Below are 27412 nucleotides of genomic sequence, written 5' to 3'. Positions count from 1 at the left end.
TGTCATAGTAGTAACGTGTTGTTTTGGATTGAATTTGTATTAATGAATGAAATTGAAACTGTGCTTTGGGAAATGACGTCATTCAACTGCATTATTCTCTGCAGTATAACTATATACAGCAGCCAGAAATGGTTTTAGATTAGATTAGCTGTCATGTAGCATGGGAGAAATGTGTTAACATTTAGAAAAGATGATAGCGACTAATGACTTAGGGCTCCAAAATAACTTTTTCACCATCTTCCCAAAGCTCACAAGGGGGAGAGCTAACATCGTTCCACAGCAGCTCACTTGCAAGGCTGCCTGCATCACAGGGATGTACTGGGACTGATATTTAGCCCGGGACTTTGAGACGGAGGGGCCTTCAATGCGAGCGCCGTGTGGGGGAGAAAGATTTTTGCAGTTATTTTAATATATAGTGTTATTCTTGTATACAGTCAATTTCATTATGATGAAGACCTTCAAGAAACCTTTTATGACACCTGCCTCTTAAGTTTGTATAAGCACGACCGCACTGATCAAGTCCAGGTCAGGCAAGCCTGTGTCAGTCTAAAAAAGTGCTGAAATAGTTAGAAATAATCATAAACTACAATGCAGTCCCATATTATAGAGCAGTGTGCATGTGTGTGCATAAAAATCAATTCCCTCAGCTTCAGCTCTGAGTAGGCCTATCCTGGCTCAGCTGCCCTGTGCTGGACCCTGACTCTACTTGTACTGATTGTGCTACATATGCATGAGAAGAACATCAGGAAAAAATATAACTAACAATAATCCATTTTTTTATTCTATGTATGGATGATTGCCTACCCGGCCACTGTACCTGTCACTGTTTCTGGTTCCATTGTCCTTTTCCTCCTGCTGCTTCTCTTCCTCCTCCTACAGCTCCTTCTGTTCCTCCTCATCTTCCTTCAACTGTTGTTTATTATATATATAATATATAATTTAGCCTATATGCCTATACATAAATGCATATATAAATAATCTCTGGTTATAATAAGTGCATTACTTCACATCAGGTCCTGCCTCATCCGCCCATATCCCCCCTCAATATTGAAAGTAGTAATTTGGCCCAGTCTGATAGACACAGACAGCGTTCGCTGCAGCCGGCCAGCATAGTCTCGGATCATTTAGAGTTGAACATAAGAAACAGAAAAATGAAAACTGTTGACCACCGGCTGGTCCAGCCTGAAATGGACCGGTTGTTCAGGAATGTTCCCAAATTTCCCGACGGCCAATCTGCCCCTGATCGGCCATGTGAGTGCAGGCAAAGTCGGTCTATCACTATCAATGTATGTGTAATGATGTATGTGGAAGCTGTGTAGCGCTTTGAAAAACGTGCAAAACCCTGGACACTTGGATGAGGACAACAGTGATAATGCAGGGTACAGTCCTTAAATTAGATGCCAGTGTTACACGTCCTAGTGGGTGTCTGTTGTAGTTTCTTTTACCCGTTATGAAAGCAAAACATCACAGATTTTACATGTCAAAGTCAATATGCTAGTCACTGAGAATGTAAAAGATGCTACTGAGTTGCATTATGGGGAGTGTCGGAGTCAGTGTTTTTGGAGCTTGGAGCTTTTAGAGACTAAAAGTGCCTCTGCTGCACTAATTATGCCTGATTAAAATTTGATCCTTGTGAATTAAGAATGGAATGGGAGATAATGGTTATTTAATTTATTAGTGATCATTTTTCATAGTGCACATATTTAATTTTCCGTTTCCCGCCTTTTATTTTAAAGCGGTGAAACTATCATCTCAAATCGTGGTTTACTCACTAATCACATGGTGAGCATATACAGTTACGTATAACTTGACAGCTGAGCCGTCACTCAGCTCACAAGTCGGCCAACTCATAACTCACCACTGCGTGTAGGTTTGAGATTATAGAGTATAAAAAAGTGTGAGAGAATGAAAGAGTGAGAGCGAGATGAAAGAGAAAATCGAGGATGAGATTAGAAGAGCCAAAGAGGGGTGGAAGGAGAAGGATGGTGAGAGATGAAGAGTATGAGAGGGAGAGACTGGTGTGGCCAGCCAAGCAGAAAAGGCTGTCAGTCTCTATAAAAGATCTCCTCTGTCAGATTAGTATGAGAGGGCTTCTCTAACACTGCCTCTCTCTCTCTTTTCACTCTTCTCTTGCATGATTCTCTCACTCCATTTCCCTCTTCATGTCTCCTTCTCATTTGTCTTTGCTCTCAGAGTAATTCATTATCATATACAGTACTGCTACTGGTTTTTTTTTGTGCATGTCAGATTAGCAGTGATATATATTTGTGTTTATCCTCTCAGGCAAAGGGGACTTTACACTACATATAAATGATTGTGTTGTTCTGTGGCTGAATGAGTGAGTATTTGCTCACAAGGCTTTCAAGGCTGGGAATGTCATTAGTGATAATTAGTCTGTGATAGGAGCTCTTGCTGAGGAAGAATAAGTGCATGACACAACAACACAGAGACGTAGTTCAGGCTCGATTCCGCATTCTGGGGTAATGGTGATGGTTTTCCATCTCTTCTGTCTGTTATCTCTGACAGAAATGTTTCATGGCACTTTGGTCTCTTATGTAATTCTTATTGATTATCTCGAACTTGTCACATTACCCATACACCCAAGCTCTATCACAATATGTCAGCTTGTCCAAACTTCACTATGTCCCACACCAGTGCAGAGTCAGGAAGGAAAACAACTATGATTGAATATTCAGTCACAAAGTTTGAAAAGTGTTTTGTGCGTATTTTGTAGTATTTTTTTCCAATCTTGTCTTTCCTTCCGTCTCTCTTTAGTCATACTCAATGGGTGGTTTGGGCGATGAGGACTTCAACATCCCACCCATCACTCCCCCCACCCTGCCAGACCACATGCTGCCCCCCCATCTCCCCCACGATTCCCCCTCTGGACCGTACCACCCTCTGGACTCCCCCTCCAGCTCAGCTCCACACCACCCCTACCAGCTGCAGGGCATGGATATGCCTGGTATGCCTGGTAGACAAGATGGAGCTTCTATGTTGAACCAAGATGGTGGCGCATACAGTCCGAATGGCGGCCCAATGACCAGCACTCTGTCTGTGGTAAGTCAATAATTAATCACACATATTTTGCATATTCCTGAAATTAAATCTCCCTTTCCTCTTTCTTTGAAAAAATCTATGAATGTGCAAATGTTATTTTAACTCCACTTTGGGTTACTATATCATGGTCAGTTGATTGACAGCAACATCGTAACTGTGTGGTTACTCTCTTGTTTTCCAAATATTTATTGCTTGATGACCTCGTCAATCCAAGATGGCTAACTGTGATGGCCATGTGCTAAATGCCTCAGGCATATCTGTGAAAAAACTTTCTTTCAAGGAGACCAGTCAAGATTAAAAAAATAGTAGTATATACAGTAAAGTCTTATTAACAGGTTTATGTTTTATAAATTAAAGTTTAATGCGTAAAAGGTAGTTTTTATACACCAAAAACCAACTGTCTGTGGGACGTTCAGATCATTTATTATCATTGAAAAACCACACAATGAATATTATTTTGTTTTTAAACAGTTACTTGAAATGGACCCGCGAGGAACCGCGATGTGCGTCGGCCGCACAGCGTGCACGCAAAACTCTGCACAAGATCTGTGAATGGCAGGCGAGCAGAGAGAAAATTTCAACAATAAGCCTCAGTTTAGCTGGAAATGTACAGTGTAAGTTACAGTGACTAATAAATAGAGACTGCGGCTTCTCAAGATTAAATCGGAGCTAACGCCTGTAACCCCCCGCCACTCGCAATCGCCGTGCACAAGCATACACATGATTCGACCATCAGTCGACTATAGGCAAGACTTTTAAGACAATTCTGATTCAACTTCCTTTGTCGGGGACAGCCCTAATATGAACATTAATAACAATGCAAACATGCATATTACAACATTAAATGGCAACTTTTGACTGCTTGACTGCCTTTACACAAAATAAGAATAAGTATTATACTCACATAATGTAAAGAAATCAGTTTTAACTACAGCTATGTACTGTGTATGTTACATGTTGGATGTTGATGAGGATAACAAAATGCTACTGGGTTTCTGTATACATGTAACTAACGTTATTACCACCACGAGTGTGTTTCCTCTATTTGTTCCTAAAATATGTTTTTTATTGTTATTTTTAAACTATTGAGCTTAAACACATAGCATAACATGACATAAAAAACATTTCCATGACATCCATTTTGTCAGGTGGGGCATTTTACTCCTTTGTTGCATGTTTGTGTCCACATACAGGGACAGTTAAATAATTTAAAAACAAAACAGAATATTGTAAAAAAATGTAAATGGATTTGTATATTAGCCCAATTTTGAGTAAGAAAAAGAATCTTTAAAAAAATCTAGATAATGTTTTTAATAATTCATGCATGAGATAGATACAGTATTAAGTATATTTGACTGGTTGTGTATGGTTGTCAATAATCCACTTCTGTTGTGCTGTCACCCTCCTCGTACTTCTTAAGCAGTATTTGGCAATATTCTGTGCAGACGGATGGACAGCAGAGATGTTGTAGTAGTGATTTCAGAAATTTCTATGAAGGCTCCCCAACACTAGATATAGAACAGAGAAACTTTCCCCCTTCAGAAGATGAATGTGAAAACTGAGTGGATGGGGGGATTTAAAAGAATGATTAAAAATGAAAGTTGTCCCCAGGGTTGTCACAATCATGACAGTTCAGTTGACGATTGATTGGCATACAAAGAATTGCTGCACATAGATTTATTTTAAATTGCTTGTTCTACAACTAATGTACCAACAATAAGTAATTCAAATAAATGAATGTAGAAGGCGGATTGATTTCTTTTTCAGATGTTAATATGCACAAAGCATATTTCCGGCATTTTTATGCTAATGTATGTAATTTGTAAAGCTAGATGGAAGCGGCAGAATTCATCAACCTCACAATATCGGTTATAAAGGTTTTACAGGTGTTTTGTTTCCCCTCTTTAACGATAAAGACTTTATGCAACAAATAGTCGATGGTTTGTCGAATAAATAATGATGCAGGGAATATTTCATGACAGATCAGCTGTTGGGTCCGATTACATTTCACAACAATTCTAAAATGGGTTTAAACAAATGCAATGAAGCAGCAGAGGAGTGTCTGTAAATGATATCCAGCGTAACCTTCCCCAGAACGCACTGCTGCAGCCCTAGGGAGACTCTCCGCTATAAATCAAGAGGCCCGTTGTTGGCGCCTCTCTGTCATCGTTGTGCTTCAGGAATCAAATATGGTCTCATATGAGCTGAAACAAAAGAACCTGCCCGATAGCAGTAAGGTCCAGACATCCAAGCTCATTTTCCATGTTTTCTTCAGTGGAGCCTTGTGCTCAGGTAGACAGTTTATTTGGTTGTACCTAGTGGATGGACACCCACGTAATTCACTTTCTGCTTGTTGCAACATTTCTAACATTAGTTCCCATCCACAATTGTTTTTACAGAATTTCTGCAAAAGAAAATCCTAATTAATTTGCGTTTCAGTGACTACAATTATGCGAATATTAGAAGTTGAGCTGTTGGAGCTAATTCCATTAAACATTTGGAGAAGAAGAGGGCGCAACAAGGTCACATAATTAAAAGACTGGCAATCAAGCCTCAAACGGTGGAAAACAATGTAATAATATGTTATGGATATATGGCATTTATGTTTATTTTATGCACTTGACTTAAAATTCCCTTGATTGTGTAATCTTAACATTTGTGTGAAATGACAGTCACTAGATGTGTCTGGTGGTGTCTGTATTTGTAGAGACTGCCTGTATTTTCTTATTTTGTTTCTGTGCATCAGCCTTTGGGCAGTGGGTGTTTTAAAACAAGAACGGTCTCCGTCCACACCAGTTTTTGAGCTGCATTTCAGAATTGAAACGACATCTAGTGGCCGTTCACGTACACTGGGCATGCCGATATAAACAGGAAGCAGATTGTCTACTCCAGAGCTGAAGAAGATTCTGCGAAAGAAGAAAGTACTAGTGCAGACGAAGAACCACACCGGAGATGTTTTTGCATGAGCCGACAATGAGGTGAAACTGTTACTGAAATTAACACGGGAATACAAAGTGACTGTGGCGCAAAGCAAATATGGCGACATATTTATTTTAAACAAAATATCAAAACAAAAAACGTTCAGTAGATTTGTGTTTTTGCTTTGCATGACTTGTCCCAATCAGGAAGCCAAATGTTTTAAAGGAGACCTATTAAACTGCTTTTCCAGTCCTATATTGTAGTTCTGTGACTCCTGTATGGCAGCTTTTCATGATTCATAGTTTAAAAAAGTAATTTTATATCTTATACTGGCTTTTCACGTAGGCGTTCATTTCAGCCTCTGTCTGAAACAAGCTGTAGATGCTCCTGTCTCTTTAAGGCCCCCCCTCTCAAAGCCCACTGTCTTCTGATTGGCCAAGACCTGAAGCATGTTACCAGGCTGTTGTTGTCGCTGGGCAGAACAGACAGACTGAACGTTGCTGTGCTGTTGCTGTGGGAGAAAATGACCATATATGGAACAGCGGCTCCGTCTGGCTTCGTGTGTTGTAGAACGGAGCCATTGGTAGAAAAAGCATTTCAAAACAGAGCGTTCAAAACAGGAGGAAATCTGAGGTTTTTGCTCACAGGGATTTCTTTACTACTTTAACCTTATTATATGAAGCTTTGTCCATGTTTAACATGAACATCCAACATTGTAACATTGTAGATAAGTCATAAAATGTGGAAAAGCATAATAGGTCTCCTTTAAAAGTCTTTCGCCTGTCAGCACTAAAACGCTACCCCAGAGTAAAAAAAAACAAAAAAAAACGTGATCAGCAGCATTTTCAAACTTCTTCATTTTAGGTCTTCAGATTTGCCGTTTTAGTCTGGACAGGAGGTGCAAACGTGGCAAAAGTTCTCCGTTTTAAAATGAATACCTGGACGTGTGGATGTAGCCTCAGTCTCGTAATTGACTCACCACCTCGCTTGACCACCTCGCCGGGGAGGAGGGGCCACCTTTGGGTGGTGTGTTTTCCAAACAGCCTCTAACAAATCCTACTCATTCTTCCTTTAAGTATATTTGACTGGTTGTGTATGGTTGTCAATAATCCACTTCTGTTGTGCTGTCACCCTCCTCGTACTTCTTAAGCAGTATTTGGCAATATTCTGTGCAGACGGATGGACAGCAGAGATGTTGTAGTAGTGATTTCAGAAATTTCTATGAAGGCTCCCCAACACAAGGAAGCACATTTTGAACAGTCACCTTGGATTTTATGTGATACTCAAAATACAGGTTTTAGAGTGGACTCATCATTTTGTGTCTTGCTCCAAGATGACTTCACTTATTAGAAGAAAGGATCTCAGTGAGGCTTAAGATTTGAACTGACAGCCAGCTGATATATATTAACTATGTTCTTTCATATTTCATTCAGTTTAAGTGTGTGAAATAGGATATTGCCTATGGCAGTGCTATTTGAATCATGGCAGCCGGTCGATGTGACATTTTCCTCATATTTTAAGTCTTCATTTCACAGTAAAGTGAAAATCTTGCTTTTAGCTGTGACATTCAGATGACTGTGTTGCACACTAAAGAAATGAAACCTTCACTTCAGACCTGTAGTTACTTCAAGTATCATAGAAACTGAGTATTCAGCGGGGTGACTGTAGTAAAGATGTCTCTTATTTTATTAAGAACGGAACTTTCTCACCTCCCACACTTGATCTTTCAGTCTTTCTGTCGGTTGTCTTCATCTCCATATTAAATCCACCGGCTGTAATTTTACGTGTCAGTGTTAAACCTCCTGATAAGCTCTCAACCTTGACTGTAGTTAATTAGAATTAAGACTATAAAACATAAAATTTTTTCTTGTTCTAAGTTTTAATTAAATTTCTATTTTTATTTTAGTGGCCTGAAAGGGTCTTATTTTCCCTCTCTGTGTCTCCGTTTTACCTTTTCTCTCTCTTTCCTTCTCCCCACCTCGTTTTTTTTTTTATTCTCATACTAACATTCATTTATTGCCGGTCCATGAATGATGGTTGCCTAGCAACCGTGCCCGGCTCAGCCTAATCGAGGTGGTTGGGGGGGTAGAAAGATTCAAGTCGATGTGTGTGTGTGAGTGTGTGGATTATTCCTAGAGGAGGCAAGACTACTCAGTTGCAGTTAATACTGAGCTCCTGACTGCTCTCTTTATTTTTTGGCTGCCGTCTGATTGAAGGTTAATGTCAAAAATGATTAGCTCAGAGAAATTAAGTTTCAGCTGATGATGTTGTTCTTACCTGTTTTTAAAGACAGTTAGAGAGTGAGTGTTTTCTTTCTGATGTAACACAAAAGCGATTCAACTTGTAGTCATTCCACGAGGTTTCTGATCTAAACATGTTGGGTTCACTCGCCAACAGCGCTGTTTGAAACAAGCATGCATTAGCAGTGGTGTTGATGAACAAACAAAAGAAACACCCAACTGAAATTTGAAATTAATTAATAGCAAATCCAAGGACAAAGACATTACAGAAGGTGGGAATACTGTCAGAGCTCCTGCTATACCTTTTATATCAAGTTTACAATCCCTTAATATCTCTGGTTTATTATGCTGTTGTTGCCAAGATTGCAAATCAATGAGCTCCTTTATGGAAATACTGGATTTACAGGACTTTTCTGTCAATGTGATGAAGAACCTGGATATTACGGGTCAATTTAATGCATTAGCCAAAACACGTTGGCATTTACGTTATTCAATGATATGTCCATAAAGGTACTACCGTAAAACTTTGATTAATAGCTCGGGCTTTTATTTGCTAAAATCACTGAATTGACCCTGCCTGTATTTGAGACAGGCGTCCTTTAATTCCTTTTGCACAAAAATGAAATAGGCAATAATGAAACAGTTTATTTATTTCAAACAGTGTGAATATATAAAAAAGACTATATTAAATACACTAACGGCTTATGCACTTTTATTTTGTAAGCAGCAAAGTAATGAAAACCAACATACCCAACAACTGGGTGCAGGATGAGAAAAGTGTGGCAGAAGTTAGCAGACAGAGAGCGATGGACTTCACATGACAGGATTCACGACTTGGATTCATTTTTATGAAAAGCTGTTTTGATTCTTTTGATCGGTGGACCTTTACAGACTAAAGGAATATAAATAATCAAGGAAGGGACACATTCGGACTTAAGAAGCGCTTCAAAAGTAACGGGAGTCGGCACTTTTATTTTCTTTTTAGCTCTTCTACCATGCTGGTTAGACTTCACCGGTAAATCTATAAGAATTAGACTTTGGGGCTCGTTGTTTCTGTTAAATGAACTGAACGAATGAATTGTGGAGAATCTAACCGATCTAACGATGTGCAGCATGTCCATACGGACATATTGATAATGCATTTAATGGTTGGATTAACAATCTAAACAGCTTAGAAGCAGCTAAAGCGGGTGACCCCGCAGGGTTTAAGAGGTTTTATACATCCAGACCAGGCGTCCAACCGAGACCTGCGTATTTTTGTCAAAATGTGTTCCCACTCCAGGCCAGTAAACGAGGTAGGCGGCTATTCAGGACTCGGCTATTAATTGAAGCCTTAGTATCAACATCGTGAGGTAACATGTCATACAATGTGATGCAAGATTTTATCCACATTGCTCACCATTACGTTACAGTTTTGGATGCATAGTGTTACTTCTCATTTTAATATCAGATTTCTGTCAGATTAGTCAACGTAAAAACAGCTCTGCTTGAAGTCGCTGTCCTAATTAGAGCTATTAGCGATTAGTCAGCAACTACTTTAAAATCGATTAATCACTTCATAATTACTTGAGCAAAAATGCCAAATATTTGATTCTTAAATGTGAGAATTTGAGAAACAAGACATTAGACGATGTCACTTTGTGCTGTAGAATATTGTGATGAGCATTTTTCAGTGTTTTTTTCCTTTAATTTTATAGACCAAACAATAAATCGAGAAAATAACCAGCAGATTAATTGATGATAAAAAATAATCGTTAGTTACAGCCCTATTTCTAATATTAAGACTTTTGAATATCAGTTTGGGTTTTGCAGTGAAACTGCAGTTTTAAATACATCGAATGTGGTTATACTGTTTTAGAAACTATACATTAAGGAAACATATTTTTAGACATGTTTTTATTTATTTAATTTTTTTCTACACACAAACACACACTTTTACTTTTTTATTTACTTTAATTTTAATATTTTGTTTTTAAATAGTGCTTTTTAACACACACTTCTACTTTTTTATTGACTTTATTTAATGTACTGTATAAAATGAATTGTTCTTTTGTAATTTATTTGTAGCTTTGGCAATATTGTTGTTTTACATTCATACCAATGAAGCTATATTGAATTTTGTTTCTTTAGTCTGAGGGATAGTAACCACATTTTAATGAAAAGATATGAAAACTAAAATTAAAAATGTCAACATCTATAATCCTGTGCAAAACTGAACGAACGCCGTCCAGCAATCATGTGAGAAGATCAAATGCTTGTGGTGAGATTATTTTCACAACAAAAAACGACACCTCTGAAGTGCACGAGGAGATTAAGAATGGAGACATACATTCAACGTTCATATTGATCACAAGCAAAGATAATAGTTTCATCAGAGTGTTTCATCTGAATGTCTGAAGGCTGTTCAGCCAAGCTATCATTTTGATTGAATGAGTTTAAATTAAAAAAAATGCTAATGCTGATTTTCCATGCTAAAAGCAAGAATAGATTGAGAATTGCTTGCCTATGTGAGCGTGAGTATAACCAAAGCTTTTCCCCTTCTCATTTCGTCATTACTCGGCCTACTTTCATTGGAAATGCTTTTGGTTCCTAGATGTGTGACCTTGTGCCCTCCTGTTCCTGGCAGCAGATGCTTCTGGTGATGTTACCACTCAAACCACTGAAAACAATATACCTCCTTTCCATTCTTCAAATATCTTGCTCTGCATTTTCCTTTGGTGCATTTAAATTTTGTTCAGTAAACATTTTTTTTTATTCAGAGGATCACTCTGTCACCCTGATCCAGGCAGTTTTAATCAAGTATCTAAGAAGTTTGTTTATCATTATACAACACAGGTTTGTAGTCCCTTCAAGCTATACAGTAACATATAAAACAATATACAGTTATTTATATACATGTACAACCAGGAAATAATTCTGCAGTGCATTTCTTAAATTTGCGTCTGGAAGAATGTAAACAGCAGCAACAAGACAGTGATGATAATATGGTTTTCATCCACACATGATAACTCTGACATCTAGGAAACATTGTCAACTTGTATATAAACACAGTGTCCGGAGGCTCTGTCGGTCTCAGAACACGGTCCACCTGTTGAGTGCTTGATCCAAGATGATGGAGGAGATCTCTGTAATGATGTGGGCACAACAGTCTCTGATTTCCCGTTGCATGGCCGACCTGAGTGCCATTTCTTCCAGACCACACATTAGCCGGGAGCAGCCTTAAGTCCCAAGTTTATTGTTATACACCTATCAGCCATAACATTATGACCACCTGCTGGTCTCCCTTTTGCTGCCAAAATAGCCCTGTGAGCTCTGTCGTCGGTTCACAGCTTTTCCTTCATTGACCACTGCAGACCGAGATGTTCTGACCCATTCGTCTAGTCATCAAAATTCAGCTCTTGTCAAAGTCATTTAAATCCGTTCGTTTCCCATTTTTCCTGCTTCTAACCACAACTTCGCTTTGCCTGTCAGTGGTCATAATGTTATGGCTGTATATTATTATATGTAAATATACTATAAATATTATATATCATTATGTATTATATAATCTGTAATACATACAGCCATAGTAATAATATAACTAAATAAAATAAAATAATACATTTCCAAAAACAAAATATTTTTCCATTTTATTTAAATCCATGTATTGTTTTTTACTTAATAATTCTCAGCTTGGTCCTCAGGTCTTCAAACTATTCCTGTTGAAACAATTTTATGTACGTCAGGTGAGCTGTCAAATAAGTCAGTTTAACTGTTAGATAATATGACATTTATTGAACTCCCAGCCTAACCAATGCCTAAAACCACAGCTATTATTTTCAGCATTTCCACCAACACATACGTCAATCTGAAAACCTCTTCCCATGTGAGAGAAATGTCACTCTGCGTTCCATCTAAATACCACAGCTGTATTCAGAGGCTGCTGCCGGTAATTGAGTTCAGGTAATGCGTTCCCAAAGGGGACAGAGCGCACCAGACCACATCCGCCATTATTCGATGATTACTAAGAGGAAACTCTAAATACACATCATCACCCGAGTCCTGTCTTCATATTTGTGACGATACGTGTCAAAGTTCCCATGCTGAGGGTGTTGGCAATGCTAACTTTTGTTTTCCTGAGAAATAGCCAGAACAATAATGATGACTGAGTCACTGTGAGACTGCTCACATTTTGGCAATGCTGAACTATGCTACACAGAGGGGGACAGAGGGGCCCCGTGAAAAAGAAGGACACAACAAACTGCGAAACATTCTCCTTTTTGTCAAAAACAGCTTTAAACTTTAAGCATCATTAAAACAATGCTCATAGAGAGCAGCAAGTTGGAAGCAACGTTACACCGTGATGTTCTCACTGGTTTACAGCCGCTGTATAATTCTATCGAAGCCAGTTTGACAAAGATATTGAGGTGAATATTGTACGCACAGTGGCTTTAAATAAGATTTACATTGCTGAAAATTATGATCTTACAGGTGCAGGACTTTACAGTGCTTGGTTATGGCTGTCAAACAAGCGGACGCCATGCCAATAACAACAGATGTTAGGGATGTGCGATATGGCCAAAAATGTTATCACACAAAACAGCTTTTTTTCCTGAATGTTATGAAACCTTCAGGTCGAATAATGGAAAGTTGACTTTTGGCACAATTGGCATAATTTTTAATGAGGACATTGTTATACTGATGTAAATAAAACCTATTTGCAGGCTGGAATATTCTGTAGGTGTTGCAAAAGACATACCCATCAAGTAGTGTTGTAGTTTCCGAGACCGGTCTTAAGACCACTTTTTTATGGTCTTGTCTCGGTCTCGGACATTGAGGACTCTGGATTTTATCTAAAGACCAGTCAGGACCAAAACTTAATAAACTTTTTTTGCATTGTCTGATTTCCATCCTTAATTTGATTGGATGTAAAACGTCTTGCTTCAAATGCTAATTAAAAATGTGTTGTTCCCATTAACGACTGCGATGGTGAGCGTGGAAAAAGAGTGTTGAATAAAGACGCTTAAGTTGATTTCAGCTCTTAAGTGTTTGGATGTGGTTGTTTTAATGGGAATGTGGATCTTTCAGATCAATTTGAGAAGTACCTGTTTCCCCACTGATGCTGTATATGCTCTTACTAGTGTCTATTGTCACTTGTAGATCTCTTACTGGATTGATTCTTTACTGATGCTTGTATGTTGTTCCTCAAAAGTACTGAGTAAATGTAAATGATATTTGCCTTCATCAGTCATTGTCACTTGTCTTTGCACAGATGCAGCAGATGGTGAACTCTGATTCTCGGTTTACCAGCAGCCAGCAGCCAATCGAGGCAGCGCTCGGACCCAGGAGCCAATCAGGCATGAGCCAGCAGAGTCAGCTGTCCACCATTAACCAATCCCAGCTGGGGCTGAGTGGGAACTCTGTTACCCATAGTTCCCCTTCACCTCCTGGAAGTAAATCCGCCACACCATCTCCCTCCAGTTCAGCACATGAGGATGAGAATGATGACGGACTCAGGGTAATAAACACACACACACACACACACAAACACACACTGTATTTCCTGTTGTTATGTGTTTCTGAGTCACATCTCTTTGAGCTGTAGCAACCATTTGTGTTCTGCTGTGTGTGTGTGTGTGTAGACAGTGGATAGTTGTTATGTTAATGTTATGTGTCATAATAGACCCATTCTCCCTGCATATCAACTAGATGGAAATCAGCTCCCTTCACTGTTAGGTGTCTCACACTGAAACAAGCACTCTGCACCAAACTGACTGTTCATATTCTGGGGAAATGAAACCATTACTGTACCGCTGAATAATATTTACCAACTGTATCTTTCTCGTTGGTTAGGTGTGTAAGTATGAGTTGTATATGAGCAACATTATGAGCAAATACACAGGCAATGCTCGCTTTAGGAAGAAAAAATTAATTGCTTATATATTTACAGAACACTTAAACACAAGATAAACTATGTGATGTAAAGGAAAATTAAATTAAATTGAAGATTATAATAAAATACAAATAGGCAAAGGTGATTGAGTGCAGATACAGTCACAGTGCAGTAATAAGTTGCCACAAATTTAATAAAAGGAAATAAAAGTGAAGAAGAAAAATATAAATCAAACATCTAAAAGAGCTGTGAGTTTTTAATTAAGATTTGAAAGAAAAGTTGGGGCCCAGAAACCATATTTTCATCAGCTTCTCCCAGTAAGTGATGGGATCCTACATGAACACACCGTTGTCTGACAAAGTTAGTTAACAGTTTTGGTTATTTCACATGAGAGATTTCTGTATTTGTCAGTGTTACTCTTACTGGTTTGAAGTGGGAGGTGCTTGTTAGAAAAAAATCTGAATTTCGCAACATTTCAGTCAAAATGTGTTGACAGTTGAGGCGTTTTGCTCACGTTACCAGGCTCCTGTCGATCAAATCTGATCAAACCACATCCACGCAGTCCCGATGAAGCAGATTAGCTGAAGTTTTGAGTGATTTTGAAATGAATATTGAATGTTACAGAGAAAAACTTTTTCAGGGGCTTTATTATTATTGTTTGGTTACAGAAACATCCATCAGTCAACTGCCGTATTGTTCCTCTTGTCATTTTTGATTTCTTCAGATATTTTTTTGTTTAAAGCTCCTGTTGTCGCTGATATCAGCAATAAAATCCCAAAAAAGTCTAGTAGTCCACAATTTAACTCCACGTTGCTCTTGGTGGGCAAGTGGAGCAGAGATATTACCATTCACGTCTCAGTGCCTGTCATCATAATTAGCAACAACAAGTGAAGCCTCTGGCGCACTTTGTTGCATTTCTTTAGCTGTGAACTCCTACTGCTTTGACCTTGAAATCATGTTGTGAAGAGTCAAGAAATACAGAATGCCTTTGAAGCTAGGATGTTATTTTTATGCTTTGATACCAAACTGAGCCATAGTTCAGGTTCAGGTTACATTATTTGTACCCGTATGTACATTTGTGTTGCAGTGGACAAGTCATCCTCGCATTTAAAAACAAATACAAACAATAGACAGTGGACACAAGGCAGTAGATAAAAGATTATAAAAGTAAAAGTAGTCAAACAATAAAATAAACAAGAATTGATTCTGCATCATTAATAATGCAACTTTAATACTTTAATTTTTATTTTAATAGTTAGTAACATGCATCACATAGCTATTAAACATATGTATATTAGAGGCACATTATCCCTGTGAGTGAATATAAGAAGAATGTGAATGTCACAGGACATGGATATGTTGTTGTAGTAAGTCAAAGACACACAGGATTCATTTTCCCATCATCCATTTCACAAAACAGATATGCACAGATCAATCAGTTATAACTAGTACAAACGTCTCTGACCTTTAAACTTTCTCTGTTTAAGTTTAGTTATTTGTGTTGAGGTCTAAAGAAGTAGTTATTTACAAAATGTATTCATCATACATTAATATCATTGGAAACTTTATTCTTCGTATTTATCGAATCTTTTGCTCGACAAATTTCACATTTCTGCTTGGTCAGCTGAACTGCTGTGCGTGGACTAAAAGAGTGGTTTAGCTTCATCAGTTCTGCAGGGGACTGCCGGGAGTTTCCCCATATTTGAGCTCTGTGGCTGATTCATATCTTGACATCAAACAAGAACGGTTGAGGTCACATGTCTGTCATGTGAGAGTCATCAAAGACACAACTGGAGGTGCGAATCTGTAAAATGCCAGGTTAGCAATAACAGAAGGGGAAAATGAGTCATAAAATAATTGATATAGACAATTTATTACACAGCACTTAAGCTCTACCAAACATGTCAAATTCTTACTGCTATTTTAGTTTTTTATGCATTTTTGCTTTTTCCACCGAACTAAACTCTGTCCATGACTATATATATTTCATACCTACCTGTGTCGTACTCAGCCACTTTCTTCTCTTCTTAGCTGGGCAGTGGAGGAGAGAAGAGGCCAGCGTCAGTGGACATCTCCAAGAAACCCAAAACACCAAAGAAGAAGAAGCGAAAGGACCCCAATGAGCCAGTGAAGCCGGTGTCTGCCTACGCCTTGTTCTTCAGGGACACCCAAGCCAACATCAAGGCCCAGAACCCCAACGCCACCTTCGGGGAGGTGTCAAAGATCGTGGCCTCCATGTGGGACGGCCTGGGAGAGGAACAGAAACAGGTAGATCCTCCCTCTTTAATTTAGCAGCACTATAATCCCTGATTATCCTTTGTAATTTCATTTAGCATTTAGCATGGTTTATGAACAAATGCCTAAAACTGTTCATATATATCCTCAGATGTGCTTTGTGTTCAGTAGCAAATGTTAAGAAACTAAGACGCTAAACTAAGACGGCTGCACTTTCTCACCTCGTGCCCTAATATATAAAACCTTAAGAGAAAAAAACTTTGCAAACACTTCCCAAATATACCCCGAATTAAAATTTATATCAGACACACGGAAACTCCCCGATTTACTAGGAGAAATGCCAGAAATCCAAATCATTGCAGCAACGTATATCAGCCAGTGGAAACTCAGACTGGACTGATAAATATATGAAATAATTGTAATATATTTTCAAATTATTGTTTTCATTGTTTATTTTAGTAATTGTTCCTTTATTTGTTTTTTTTTTATTTCACATTTGATACAGATTTTTTTTTAGCAGTTGTTTTTTATTTATTATTATTATTTTTAATTTTTTTGTCTATTAATATACACACTCACACACACGTTTACTATTTTATTTATTTTATCTTTAATATATATGTATATATATATATATTTATTTTTTAACACACACTAACACACACTTTACAGTTTTATTTACTTTATTTAATGAACTGTATGAAATTAATTATTCTTTTTCTAATTTATTTGTTGCTTTGGCAATATTGCTGTTCATACCAATAAAGCTGAATTGGATTGGTGAAAATTGCACCCTGTACCTTAGTACAGCCTCACAGAGAAGCTAGAATGGCTGTACATAAACTCTTAGTCTTGTTTATGAATTTTGGCAGCTGATGCAAGAAAAGAAAACCCAGTTAGAAGAAAAAACATGTCCGTCCCCCTTCAGTGAAACCATAAAAGAAGAGCGAGAGAGATGGCAAGTAGCTAAATTGTCTTTGTGACAGGAATCAAGCGTTTTGCAGGCAAACTTGAGCTCTAACAATACCGCTGAGACCACCAATCATTACTGAGCTCACAAAATTGGTGCAAGTGGATGTCGCCCGCATTTCACAAAGTTCAGATTCAGAGAATCTTTGAAGGAGCTGCTGGGGAATTCATTATCGTGGTTATGTGTTATTAGACAACTGTGTCAGCTGAGGGAAATACTGTGAAACTCATGATGGTTATACCTGAGTACATGTCAGACGTTGTTAGTGTGTCACGGCACAGTGTTGATTATTCACACAAGATTTTACACGTTTATAAAAACAGTTACTCGTTTTTTTTTTTAATGCTGTAAACTGTAAATAAGCAAACAAAACAAAAGCAAAGTTGATAGTTGGTAGGTGGTTAGCAGAGAAGTAAAAGGTTTGCGTTTCAGGTGTACAAGAAGAGGACAGAGACGGCTAAGAAGGAGTATCTGAAACAACTGGCTGCCTACAGAGCCAGTCTGGTCTCTCAGGTACTGCACGCACACACACACAAGTTAATGACATTTAGCTGATGTAAATGGGTCAATCTCAAACCTGCAAACTGATTTTCTGTTCTACTTTTTCTTGTTCTCCAGAGTTACAATGATCCGTCTGAAATGAAGCCGCCCCACTCTTCCTCCACGACTTCTTCTTCTACCTCAATGTTTACACCCAAACCTTCAGTCTACCCAGGCCAGCACCCTTCCAGCTCACTCGCCCACACTCACCCTCACCATCAGCCTCACCCTCACTCTCACCCTCAGCACCCAGGCATGTACATGCAGTACTCTCACCCTCAGCACCCTTCCCACGCCTCAAGCCCCGGCCTCGGCCACAACCTCCGCCCTCCTCACAACCAGATGCACCCCCAGCTCCAGGCTCTGTCCTCCAGAGGGACTGTGCCGCGGCCCAGCGTCCCGCACCAGGGAGCTCTGTCCCTTGGCAACATGGCGGCGGCGTCCACCCCTCCTCTCCAGGTCAGCCCTCCCCTCCACAGCCAGGCACACCTGGGGGGGATGCACAGTCCACACCATCAGCACCAGCAGCTCAGTGGACACTCACTGGGAATGACTCACTCGCCTGCCATCACACAGGTCAGTCACACACTAAGTGTAAATGTTATAACTTAACATTTTGTGGTTTGGTACTTTGTATCTCTTATTGTTTGTTCATTGACAGTATAGTAGACATGAAGGATAAACACCGATGTCTCTAAGTACTTACCTATCTTGTCCATTAAACTTTATTTAAGGCTAAGTTCTGTACTTTTAATTCTGAACCATATTTCCCCATGCTTTTGTGTCTATGTGACTAAATGGGACAAAAACATTTTTAAATTTAAGTCGGCAGCAGTGAAACGGGGCTGTAACGTAATCCTTGCAGGCAATTGCGCCCCGTTAAAGTACTTCTGCTTAAGTGCTTTTTCTGCCACTGACATGCTCAGATTGTTATTATAAGTGCCTGACAACATTATGGAAAGGATCCCTACATAGATGGACCTTTTTTTAAATGGAAACAGTCGCTGTATTGCTTTTGTCAAAGCCCCTAGACTCCATTGACAAAAACAAAAATTGCAGTGTGCTCACTTAATAATGGACCAATTTCAAAAATGTGTAGTCACATAGACACAAAAACATGGGAAAATACAGTCCAGATTGAAAAATACTGAAGCTACCCTTGAAACGTTACTCAAACAGGAGGAAAAAGAGCGTTCGTTAGGGTCTATTTTCAGCGACGGATTAATCCACATTTGGTGCTCTAGTGAGTATTTGGGGCAGCAGGACGGTGTGTGTGGGCGTCAGAATAAACTACAGTGTGTGTGTCATGTTAATGGAAAGGAACATGTCACCCAGTGCAACAGTGAGGCTGGGTTTTAATGGTTTTTGGACAACAGTGGAGCTCAATGGCTCAGAGGAAGAAGAGATATCAGACTGAGATACACAAACAACTCATTACATTGTCGGTTTTCTTATGGGATTTGTTGACAATATAAATACAATACATGTAGAATACCTTATCGTTTAAATATAACTTCTGAGATTTGGATAAAACTTGGATTATTCACAAATTTTTGTTTTTCCTCCTGGCGTTTTAAGAAAAAAAAGAAGCAAAAATAAATGTTTTTCAGGCAGAGCAAGTAGAAAATCAATAAAAAAACCCTCCTATTTATTCAGGCAAAGTAATGGTATAAAACACAGGGTAATAAAAATAAAAGGGCACGGGATCATAAAAAACCTGAAGGAGACATTACTCTGAGACTGACTCAGTGGCAATAACAAGCAAATAACTGAAGAAAATGTGTTTGTGTTTTTAACAGACACGTTTCTCTTTAAGCGATAATTAACTACTACTATTCACTGACTTTCAGCACAGATAAATTGTGATGATTTTACATTATTCTTTTCTCCAAAAGAGTGATTCCAAGCAAAGTGTAATTAAAGAGTTAACATTAGCTATTAGTGGTTTGTTTTATACATTTGAACATTTTAACAGCGGGATGCATCAATTGGACAGTTTTATAAATGATACATATTGTGATATATATCAGTAGCGCAAAAATAATCTCTATCTAATCCACAAACCACATACTGCTTTATACATATATAAGAGAAAAAGATGCAATGTGCCATTGGATGTCAATCAGAGAGACAACAAAATGTTTGAGAGTTTTAATACATTACTTTTGTTTTCCAAGATCGTTCTGTAGCCGTCTCACCACCATTCACTGTTTACTATTTTCATTTTTTGCAGTGGCACGGGCGTTTCCTTTCTGCATTGCATTGTTTGACAATAGTATCCATCAACAGCTAACAAAAAAAAAAAAAAAACATCTTTTTGTATGTAATACTGTTGTCACTCCTCCAGGGTGAACATTTTAGTTTAGTTTGGAATTGGGACACAGGTATTGTTTCCTTAGTAGTGGTCTATTGGTGCTCTGCTCCTTGAGTCATCAAACCATTTCTTAGACACACACACATTTACTCAAGCCAACAGCATCTTGCAGATTTAAAGTCTGCACAGAGGTGGATGGAGACAGACGAATATATCAGCAGAGGAAACAAAACACACGCACATACAAACAGGGGAAATGAGATGGGTGCCAGAATGAACGGGGGTGCATAATAGATCCGTATTTCCTTGTGGACAGCAGTACTGAATAGACTTAAATACATCCAGCCTATCCTAATTGAATGCATGAATCACAATTAGTTGGCCTCTGTTTTTTAATGTCTGCCTGTAGAGATGGATGTTTGAACATACAGACTGGTGCAGGGCTCCAGAGTGGGACCAACTTGGTCTGTCGAGTGAGACAAAAAATAATTTCCTGGTCGCACTGGTGCACCAAACATTTCGCAGGACAATTTTGAGAGCCAATCAAAAGCATAGAAGAGGTTCTGCATTTATACTCCTGCAGGGATTCTACACCGAGACCTAGGGCGTTGGCAACGCACGTACCCTCGCATTTATACTTGTGCGTTGGTGTCTGTGTCGCTCTGCAGTTTACGGTGGGGTTTCTAGGTTCCACTGTGTTGACTTCTGCCGGTGAACCGGCTAACTTCCGGTTTAGCTCTCAGCTAACTAGAATGGGGGTAAAATAATTTTTGTGTGGCTATTCTAGACTTTCAAAATGTTATCGACTGAATGGAACAAATTCTGATAGAGAAATGAGTCATTTCGAGGGGGTTTTCTTTTATTTATAAATATAAAAAGAAAGTATCAACCGTTTCACAGCTGCTTGTTTGTGGGTGGCGATGGTGCAGTGCATAAGACACATGCCTTTTGATGTGTGAGCCTTGGGTTCAATTCCCATCACGATATCCACTAAGAAAAGCGTCCACTAAAGGACTAATCCCTTGTAAAACTGGATTCAAAGCACGGAGCACTTCCTCGGGGCTTGGAGGAAATGCAATGCTACCAAGCCGACCAGTCACAGTTCTTGCGTGTAGTTACAGAGTTTTTTAATTTTCAGTTTGTCCAGCACTTAAAACTTCAGCACTTTTAAAGTTTTGTTTTACAATAATGAAGTTTTATTTGTGCTGTGATTCCAATAAAGACAAACATTTACCTGTAGGTGTTCCTGTTTACAATCATTTACATAACAATCAATATGTGTGGGAAATAACAGAAGGTTAGAATATATTAATATACTTTTTTTAACAAGGAGACAATCAGTAGATTGTTGGTAATAGCCAATCTTTGGTATCCTTTTATGGAAAATCCATTTTAATCATTAGGGATGCACCGAATGTTCGGCCACCGAAATTAATCGGACGAAAATAGCAAAGAGAGCACTTTCGGCCTAACAAATCAAAAGACCAAAGAAATTGTATGGAACAATTACGGTGACATGTCGGCAGTGTGGAAGGATTTTAAAGTGTCTGAGAAAGACGCAAAAATGTCTTTTTGACTCCATCTGTGGCTGACTTCTGAGAAAAGTCAACAAACGGTCTGACCCACTTTGAGTGTTTCTGTCACTCGTCTCTGAGAAGGTGATTAATCTAGCCACACCTACAGTGTGGCACGTATTCAAGCTTTTATGGTAAATCCACTGAAACGGACCAGAGCGAGTTGACAGGCAGGTTAGAGACTTTATTCTGTCAGTTTGTCTCAACAAGTGTTGCAGTTTGAGAGTCCTACCTGAAGAGGGGCTGTGAAGTTTTAATGTTACCAGAACCACATACAACATTATTTATCAAACTGGGTCGGACTTAATGAATTTAGCGCGAGGAGGAAACACATGTGACAGCGTCCGGTTTTCAAAATAAGGCGTCTGTATAGGATGGAAATAAGATTAATTGAATTATATTCACAGAAAGTATAAAACATTACATGTGTCCATTAAAAGTAAACGGACACATGTAATTTACTTTACCGGACCCTCTCGGGCCCCGGACCCCCTCCCCATTTTAACTATTAATCATAGAAATTAAAATTTGTGTTCTCTACGTCTGTCTGTCCCTTTCTACTTATATAATAGTGTCAGTCAGTCAGTTATCCCCGCTGCGTCTTTGTTTCTCACTGTCAGTTGGTCAGCTGATAGTCTGTCCAGACAGGAGGAAGAGGAAGACGAGTGGCTGTGTGAATTGGTGAATAGGTGAATTGGAGACATGTGATAGTGCAGTGTCTCCTCCAACTAGTTAAACATGGGGGGCACTTTGCCACTGAGTCTCACTTCCCATTTTTATCCCCCTTTTTAATAGTGCCCTGTTAAATCCCACACTCACATAATCCCCCTTTCTCACTCCTCCATTTTGCATATTTTGAGAAAGCGCAAACAAAATAAAAAGGAAAACTGAAGGGAGGAAAAAAAAAATAAGAGAGGACACAGTGACAGAGCTCAAAACTTTTTTTATTCTTTGAGTGAAGAGTGAGAAGTGATGGGGGAAGGGAGAAGGAGAGAGAGACAAAAGAGGCAGATGGGGTCTTTGTGAAGGAGTGAAGGAGAAGAATTTGCTCAACAATGGATGAATAGGTGAGGTAGAGGAGGAGGAGAGGGGGGAGAACCCAACCACCTGCTGTCCTCCTCTTTCACTCTCAACACTCAGATTAACTTCCCTTTCAGCCTCTCTCACACACACACTTTCCTGCACTTTCTCACTGCAATCGCTTAGTTTTCCATCTCTCTCTCCTCCCTTAAGTATCTTGCGGTTAGAGGTATGCTCACCTCCTTTTCTTCTCCTCATCGTCCTTTTCCTCCTCTCCTCTTACCTTCGTCAGCCCCCCCCCCTCCCCCCGGCAGATGATAAAATCCGCAAGACACTCAAAACTCTGTAATTACTGCTGATGAACCTGTGACGGATCTCTGTCTCCTTTTCCTTTTCACTTGCATTCATTCACGTCCCTGCTAATCAGAAACCATTTACCAAGGCAGTGCTAAAGGTTGGTGTGTTAAAACATGAGCTTTCTATGGACTCATTCAGGTTTAAGGAGGATGTAAACAAGCCACCATTACTGCGAAACTAATCATTCACACACCGACGACACGGCCATCGGGAGCCACCGATCTTCGGATACCTCCCGACCCACAGCTGCCCTAAAGTCTAACACTGCTTACGTTTGGCAAATTAAAAGTACACATATTTAGCTATTAGCAGCTCCAGTTTGCGGTGTACCCGTGGATGTACAAACAACTATCACTGGATTCTGTTGATAGTGAAGAAAACGTATTTCTCAGGCAAGTTCTGGAGTTATTGGGAGCATCTTGGGGTGGTGGATAAGACACATGACTTTGGTGTGAGAGGAGTTCAGTTCCCCACTGTGACACATCCACCAATGTGTCCCTGAGCAAGACACTTAACCCTAGTTGCTCCAGAGGTTTGCGACCTCTGACACGTATAGCAATTGTAAGTCCCTTTTGCAACAAGCTAAATGAATAAATGTTATCTTCCTATGATTTCTTCATGGATTTATGGACGTTTATTTGCGATGGACATCAGAGGTATAGCGGTATACTCGGGAAACATGTCTATCATGTCTGTGTTCGGACTTGACTGAGTTATGACTATGAGATGGAGTGTGATGTGAAGTGTTTAAAAATACCTTAACTGCCCCCAATGAGCTGTGCTGCTGACGGGAAAAATCTACAATAACTGACATTTGCTTTTTTCAGTGGTTTGAAAGCCACAGGTCTAAACCAAAGAGTTTAACAGACGTCTAGGTTTCCTTTACCTGCAAATCAGCTGCTCCAAAATATTCCAACCTCAACTTTGGAAAAAAAAAAACACTGAAAGGAAAAATGACAAACTTTGCTTCGAGCGTCACAGATATTGAAAGGATAAACGCATCTTTCTACTGCAGTAGCATTACTCATCTGTTTTGATCTCAATAAACTGTGTCACAGCAACTACAATATTATCAGTTTGGATTTCCACAGCTCATGTTAGCAGAGTACACATCTGTATTACTGACCAGTCATCGTCTTTGTTGAATGTTTTCCTTTTCAGCGTGTGATCAGCTGCATACACAATAAATTAAAATAAATAATTTTTTAACAAGACTTTAAATAAGACACTAACTTTTACATTTCAATTCCAGGGCTATCACTCCCCACTCCAGTCTGACTACCAGCCAATGGGAGGAGGCATGCTTAATGGTGGAGCAGTGATCTCATCATCAGTGGACTACCACCAGCTGGGTCGACACACACCGAACCACCACCCCTCTCTGGACTGGAGCACTGATTATCATGGCAACGGGTAGGTGTTGGGGTTCAACTCTTTCTTGTACAGGTGTACGGCAGGAAGACTGTGACATCACTGTTCGGTGTGGTTACAGGTTCAACCACATCCATCAGTGACGCTGGGTGAAACTGTCAACCAGAGAGGGTAGAAAAACACTTTTCAGCCTGCTCTTAAGTAACATTTTGTCCATGTAGAACAGCCTCTGATGCCACGATATTACTAATGATAAACAAACAAACATAAAAGTTACTAGGGTCTTGTTTAAATTGGCTCATCAGCATTTTATCTGATGTCTTTTTCCCTTAACAAAGCAAGAAAGTCTTACGGGGTAAAATGGCTGTTGCATAAAAACAAATTTTCACCCAGATTGCCCTTTCTGGCTCAGAATGTGTTATTAGAATTAGTGAAATAATATTCTGAGACAGTCTACAGTACTCTGTAAGCTGCTACAGCTGTAACTGCTCCCTCTTTATCCTAACTTTTTCTTTCTCCTCTCCTCCTGAAGAGGTCTTCAGAGAGACAAACATCTCTATCTGAGCTAATCTCAGGACAAAGTGACACCAAACGTCAACCAAGCCCTTCTACTGCCACACCATGAAACCTCCAGCCTCGTCTCCACATGAACCCAGGCCAGTCTAGTCCAACCTCAACCCACAGAGGACCACCTACACTTGAACCAAACTTGAGTTCAGCGCTTCAAACTAAAGCCCAAGCAGTAGAATAATGAGGCATTTCTGTGTATTATTACTACGGGGGCAGTGTTAAGACCAGGAAGAAGAAATACTTCCTTCCAGCTCCTGCATGTCCCTTGGCTGGTCTGACATCTGTTATTGGCTGTATTTTTTCTACTGCATATGTGACATGCTATGATTTGAATTGGAAATGTGTATACCAGTGAGGAGAGGTAGGGCAGGTCCTGTGCTGTGAACCATTAATGATACTGTAGGTGTATATACTCCAGACTCCCTCAGAATGGGACATTCTCTCTAAAAAGATCATATCTGATTCCTCATTTTGTATAATGATGGTGTTTACTGTCAGTTCCAAAAGGCTCTGAAGAGCAAGTGTAAATTGCTGTAACATAATTGTTTGAGCTGTTGATTTAAAAAGCCAAATTATTATTATTATTTTTGACCTTGTAGTTGCTGTATCTTTCTACGGCCAAAGTGAAGAGAACTCGGCAGACAAACGAAGGGTTTAAAACCAAATACTACACAAAATTTCCCTGCTGGTTCTTTAATTAAATGAATATAAGCCTTTGATTTGATGCAGTGTGGACCCAAGTCCCGATTGCTGTCTGTAGAGATCGTGGTTCTGAACAGAGTGACAGCTTTATTCAGCTAAAAACAAATACGAGAAAAAGGCGGAAAAAGCACCTGAGGCTGTTTGTTGCCTTCTTAACCAGGCGTTGACTAAATAATTGTGTACGATTAAAGAACTTTCATTGTTCTCTGTCAGGAAAGCTCAGATCTGCAGGGTAGAAATTCAATGTATTTTAGTCCTTGAAATAATGAAATGTCAAACAATTCTTTGTTGAAAAAAAAAAAAAAAAGGAAACAGAAATAGTCCTTTGTAAGATGACAGCTCCTCCTCCTGGCATATGTCTGTTGATAATATTGATTTGGATCCAAACTGTGTGTGTGTGTGTGTGAGAGAGTGTGTGAAGTGTTAATGAGAAGGCAGAGTGGCTGGTCGGGCTGCATGGTCTCTTTTGTCATCTCGATTTCTCTGTGCTCAGAGGCTATTTAAGAAACTATAACTGTTGCTGGGTTGGCTGTGTTTTAATGTTGTTTTTTTGTAAATCAAATCAAGTTTTGTTTTAGTGTTAATGATGATGATGATGAGAGACACATCTCTCTCGCCCTGTATCTCTTTGTATTAATGTGTTTTTGGCAGATGAAAGGACTCTGGGCAACAACAACCATGAAGGTTTTCTTATTTTTAGATTCTAATAATGTGTTTGAGAATAAAGTCAGCGCTGCATTGATGTGCAGTCATTACTCCAAAACCTGCCTCTTTTATGCTGTTTATTTCCGAACTGTTTGTGACAGTTGCTTTAATTAACTGTACATAATAACGTACACCTTTACCACCACAGCGACACAGTACACTTTGTGTTTGCATCCTGGCCTTTGCATTTATGCAAAGTAGCTACGCTGTAATCACAAAACAAAATATCTTTGAAGTCTCAGGAAATATGTATTTTTAACCTTTGTTAGCTTCGATTGGATCTTGTGAAAATGATTTTAACAGAAATTGTATTAGGTTCTAAACACCTTTTTTTTAGCCACACGAGCCATGTGGCTGTGCTAGAGATGGAAATGTCAGTTTGTTTGTCCACCAGATAAACTGACATTAATCTCCTCTGCAGGATGAACTGTATTAACTTTGGTGATCCTTTTGACTTTTTCTCCTGCGCCATCTTTTGCCCAAATCGTCCAATTCTTCTGTTTTTGCCCAGATATCTGTAACACTCAGCTGTACTTTACGTTTTGATGCTAAATAGCAAATATTAGCAAGATGGTGAACATGGTTAACATTTTAACTTTGAAACATATCAGTGTTGTCATTGTGAGCATGTTAACGTGCAGACATTAGCATTGTCAGTGCAGCCTCACAGAGCCACGAGGATGCAGCGGACTCATAGTCTTGTTTTGATTACGACTCCTCATAAAGATGGCTAAATGTGGTCAAGCCCCAATTTGTGCCTCATGTATTAGCATTACATTCAAGTCACGCAATTAAGCATTTGTTAGCATTTGTTTGCTGAAAGATAATCCGATTTGAAAACACTTGCCGCTTCAAAGGTATTTCAAGATTCCTCAATGATTCCTTCTGCTGTGCAGTAAAATATATTCTGTTTTCCAAGTTGTGACTCCAGTAAAAGAAATATAGGGCAGTGATTGACTGAAT

General features: G+C 39.2%; 1 protein-coding gene across 3 annotated transcripts in view; it reads left to right on the top strand.

Moving 5' to 3' along the window:
* tox (thymocyte selection-associated high mobility group box) overlaps positions 1-26507 on the top strand; it is a 54014-nt gene extending 27507 nt beyond the window's left edge. For all 3 annotated transcript variants that reach the window (XM_038718877.1, XM_038718878.1, XM_038718876.1), the window contains 7 exons: positions 2776-3060; positions 13471-13716; positions 16123-16359; positions 17729-17809; positions 17915-18412; positions 24354-24514; positions 25005-26507. In XM_038718877.1, coding sequence (XP_038574805.1) covers positions 2776-3060; positions 13471-13716; positions 16123-16359; positions 17729-17809; positions 17915-18412; positions 24354-24514; positions 25005-25041 — 1545 coding nt within the window. In that variant the 3' untranslated portion in view covers positions 25042-26507. The remainder of the gene's footprint in view (positions 1-2775; positions 3061-13470; positions 13717-16122; positions 16360-17728; positions 17810-17914; positions 18413-24353; positions 24515-25004) is intronic.
* Positions 26508-27412: the final 905 nt, after the last annotated feature.

Source organism: Micropterus salmoides, unplaced genomic scaffold (assembly GCF_014851395.1).
Source record: "Micropterus salmoides isolate LMB-PRFRI ecotype aquatic unplaced genomic scaffold, ASM1485139v1 Ms_hic_scaffold_14, whole genome shotgun sequence".
Taxonomy (NCBI): Eukaryota; Metazoa; Chordata; class Actinopteri; order Centrarchiformes; family Centrarchidae; genus Micropterus; species Micropterus salmoides.
Note: the sequence above shows the minus strand (reverse complement) of the source record. Positions and strands in the feature narration are given on the sequence as shown.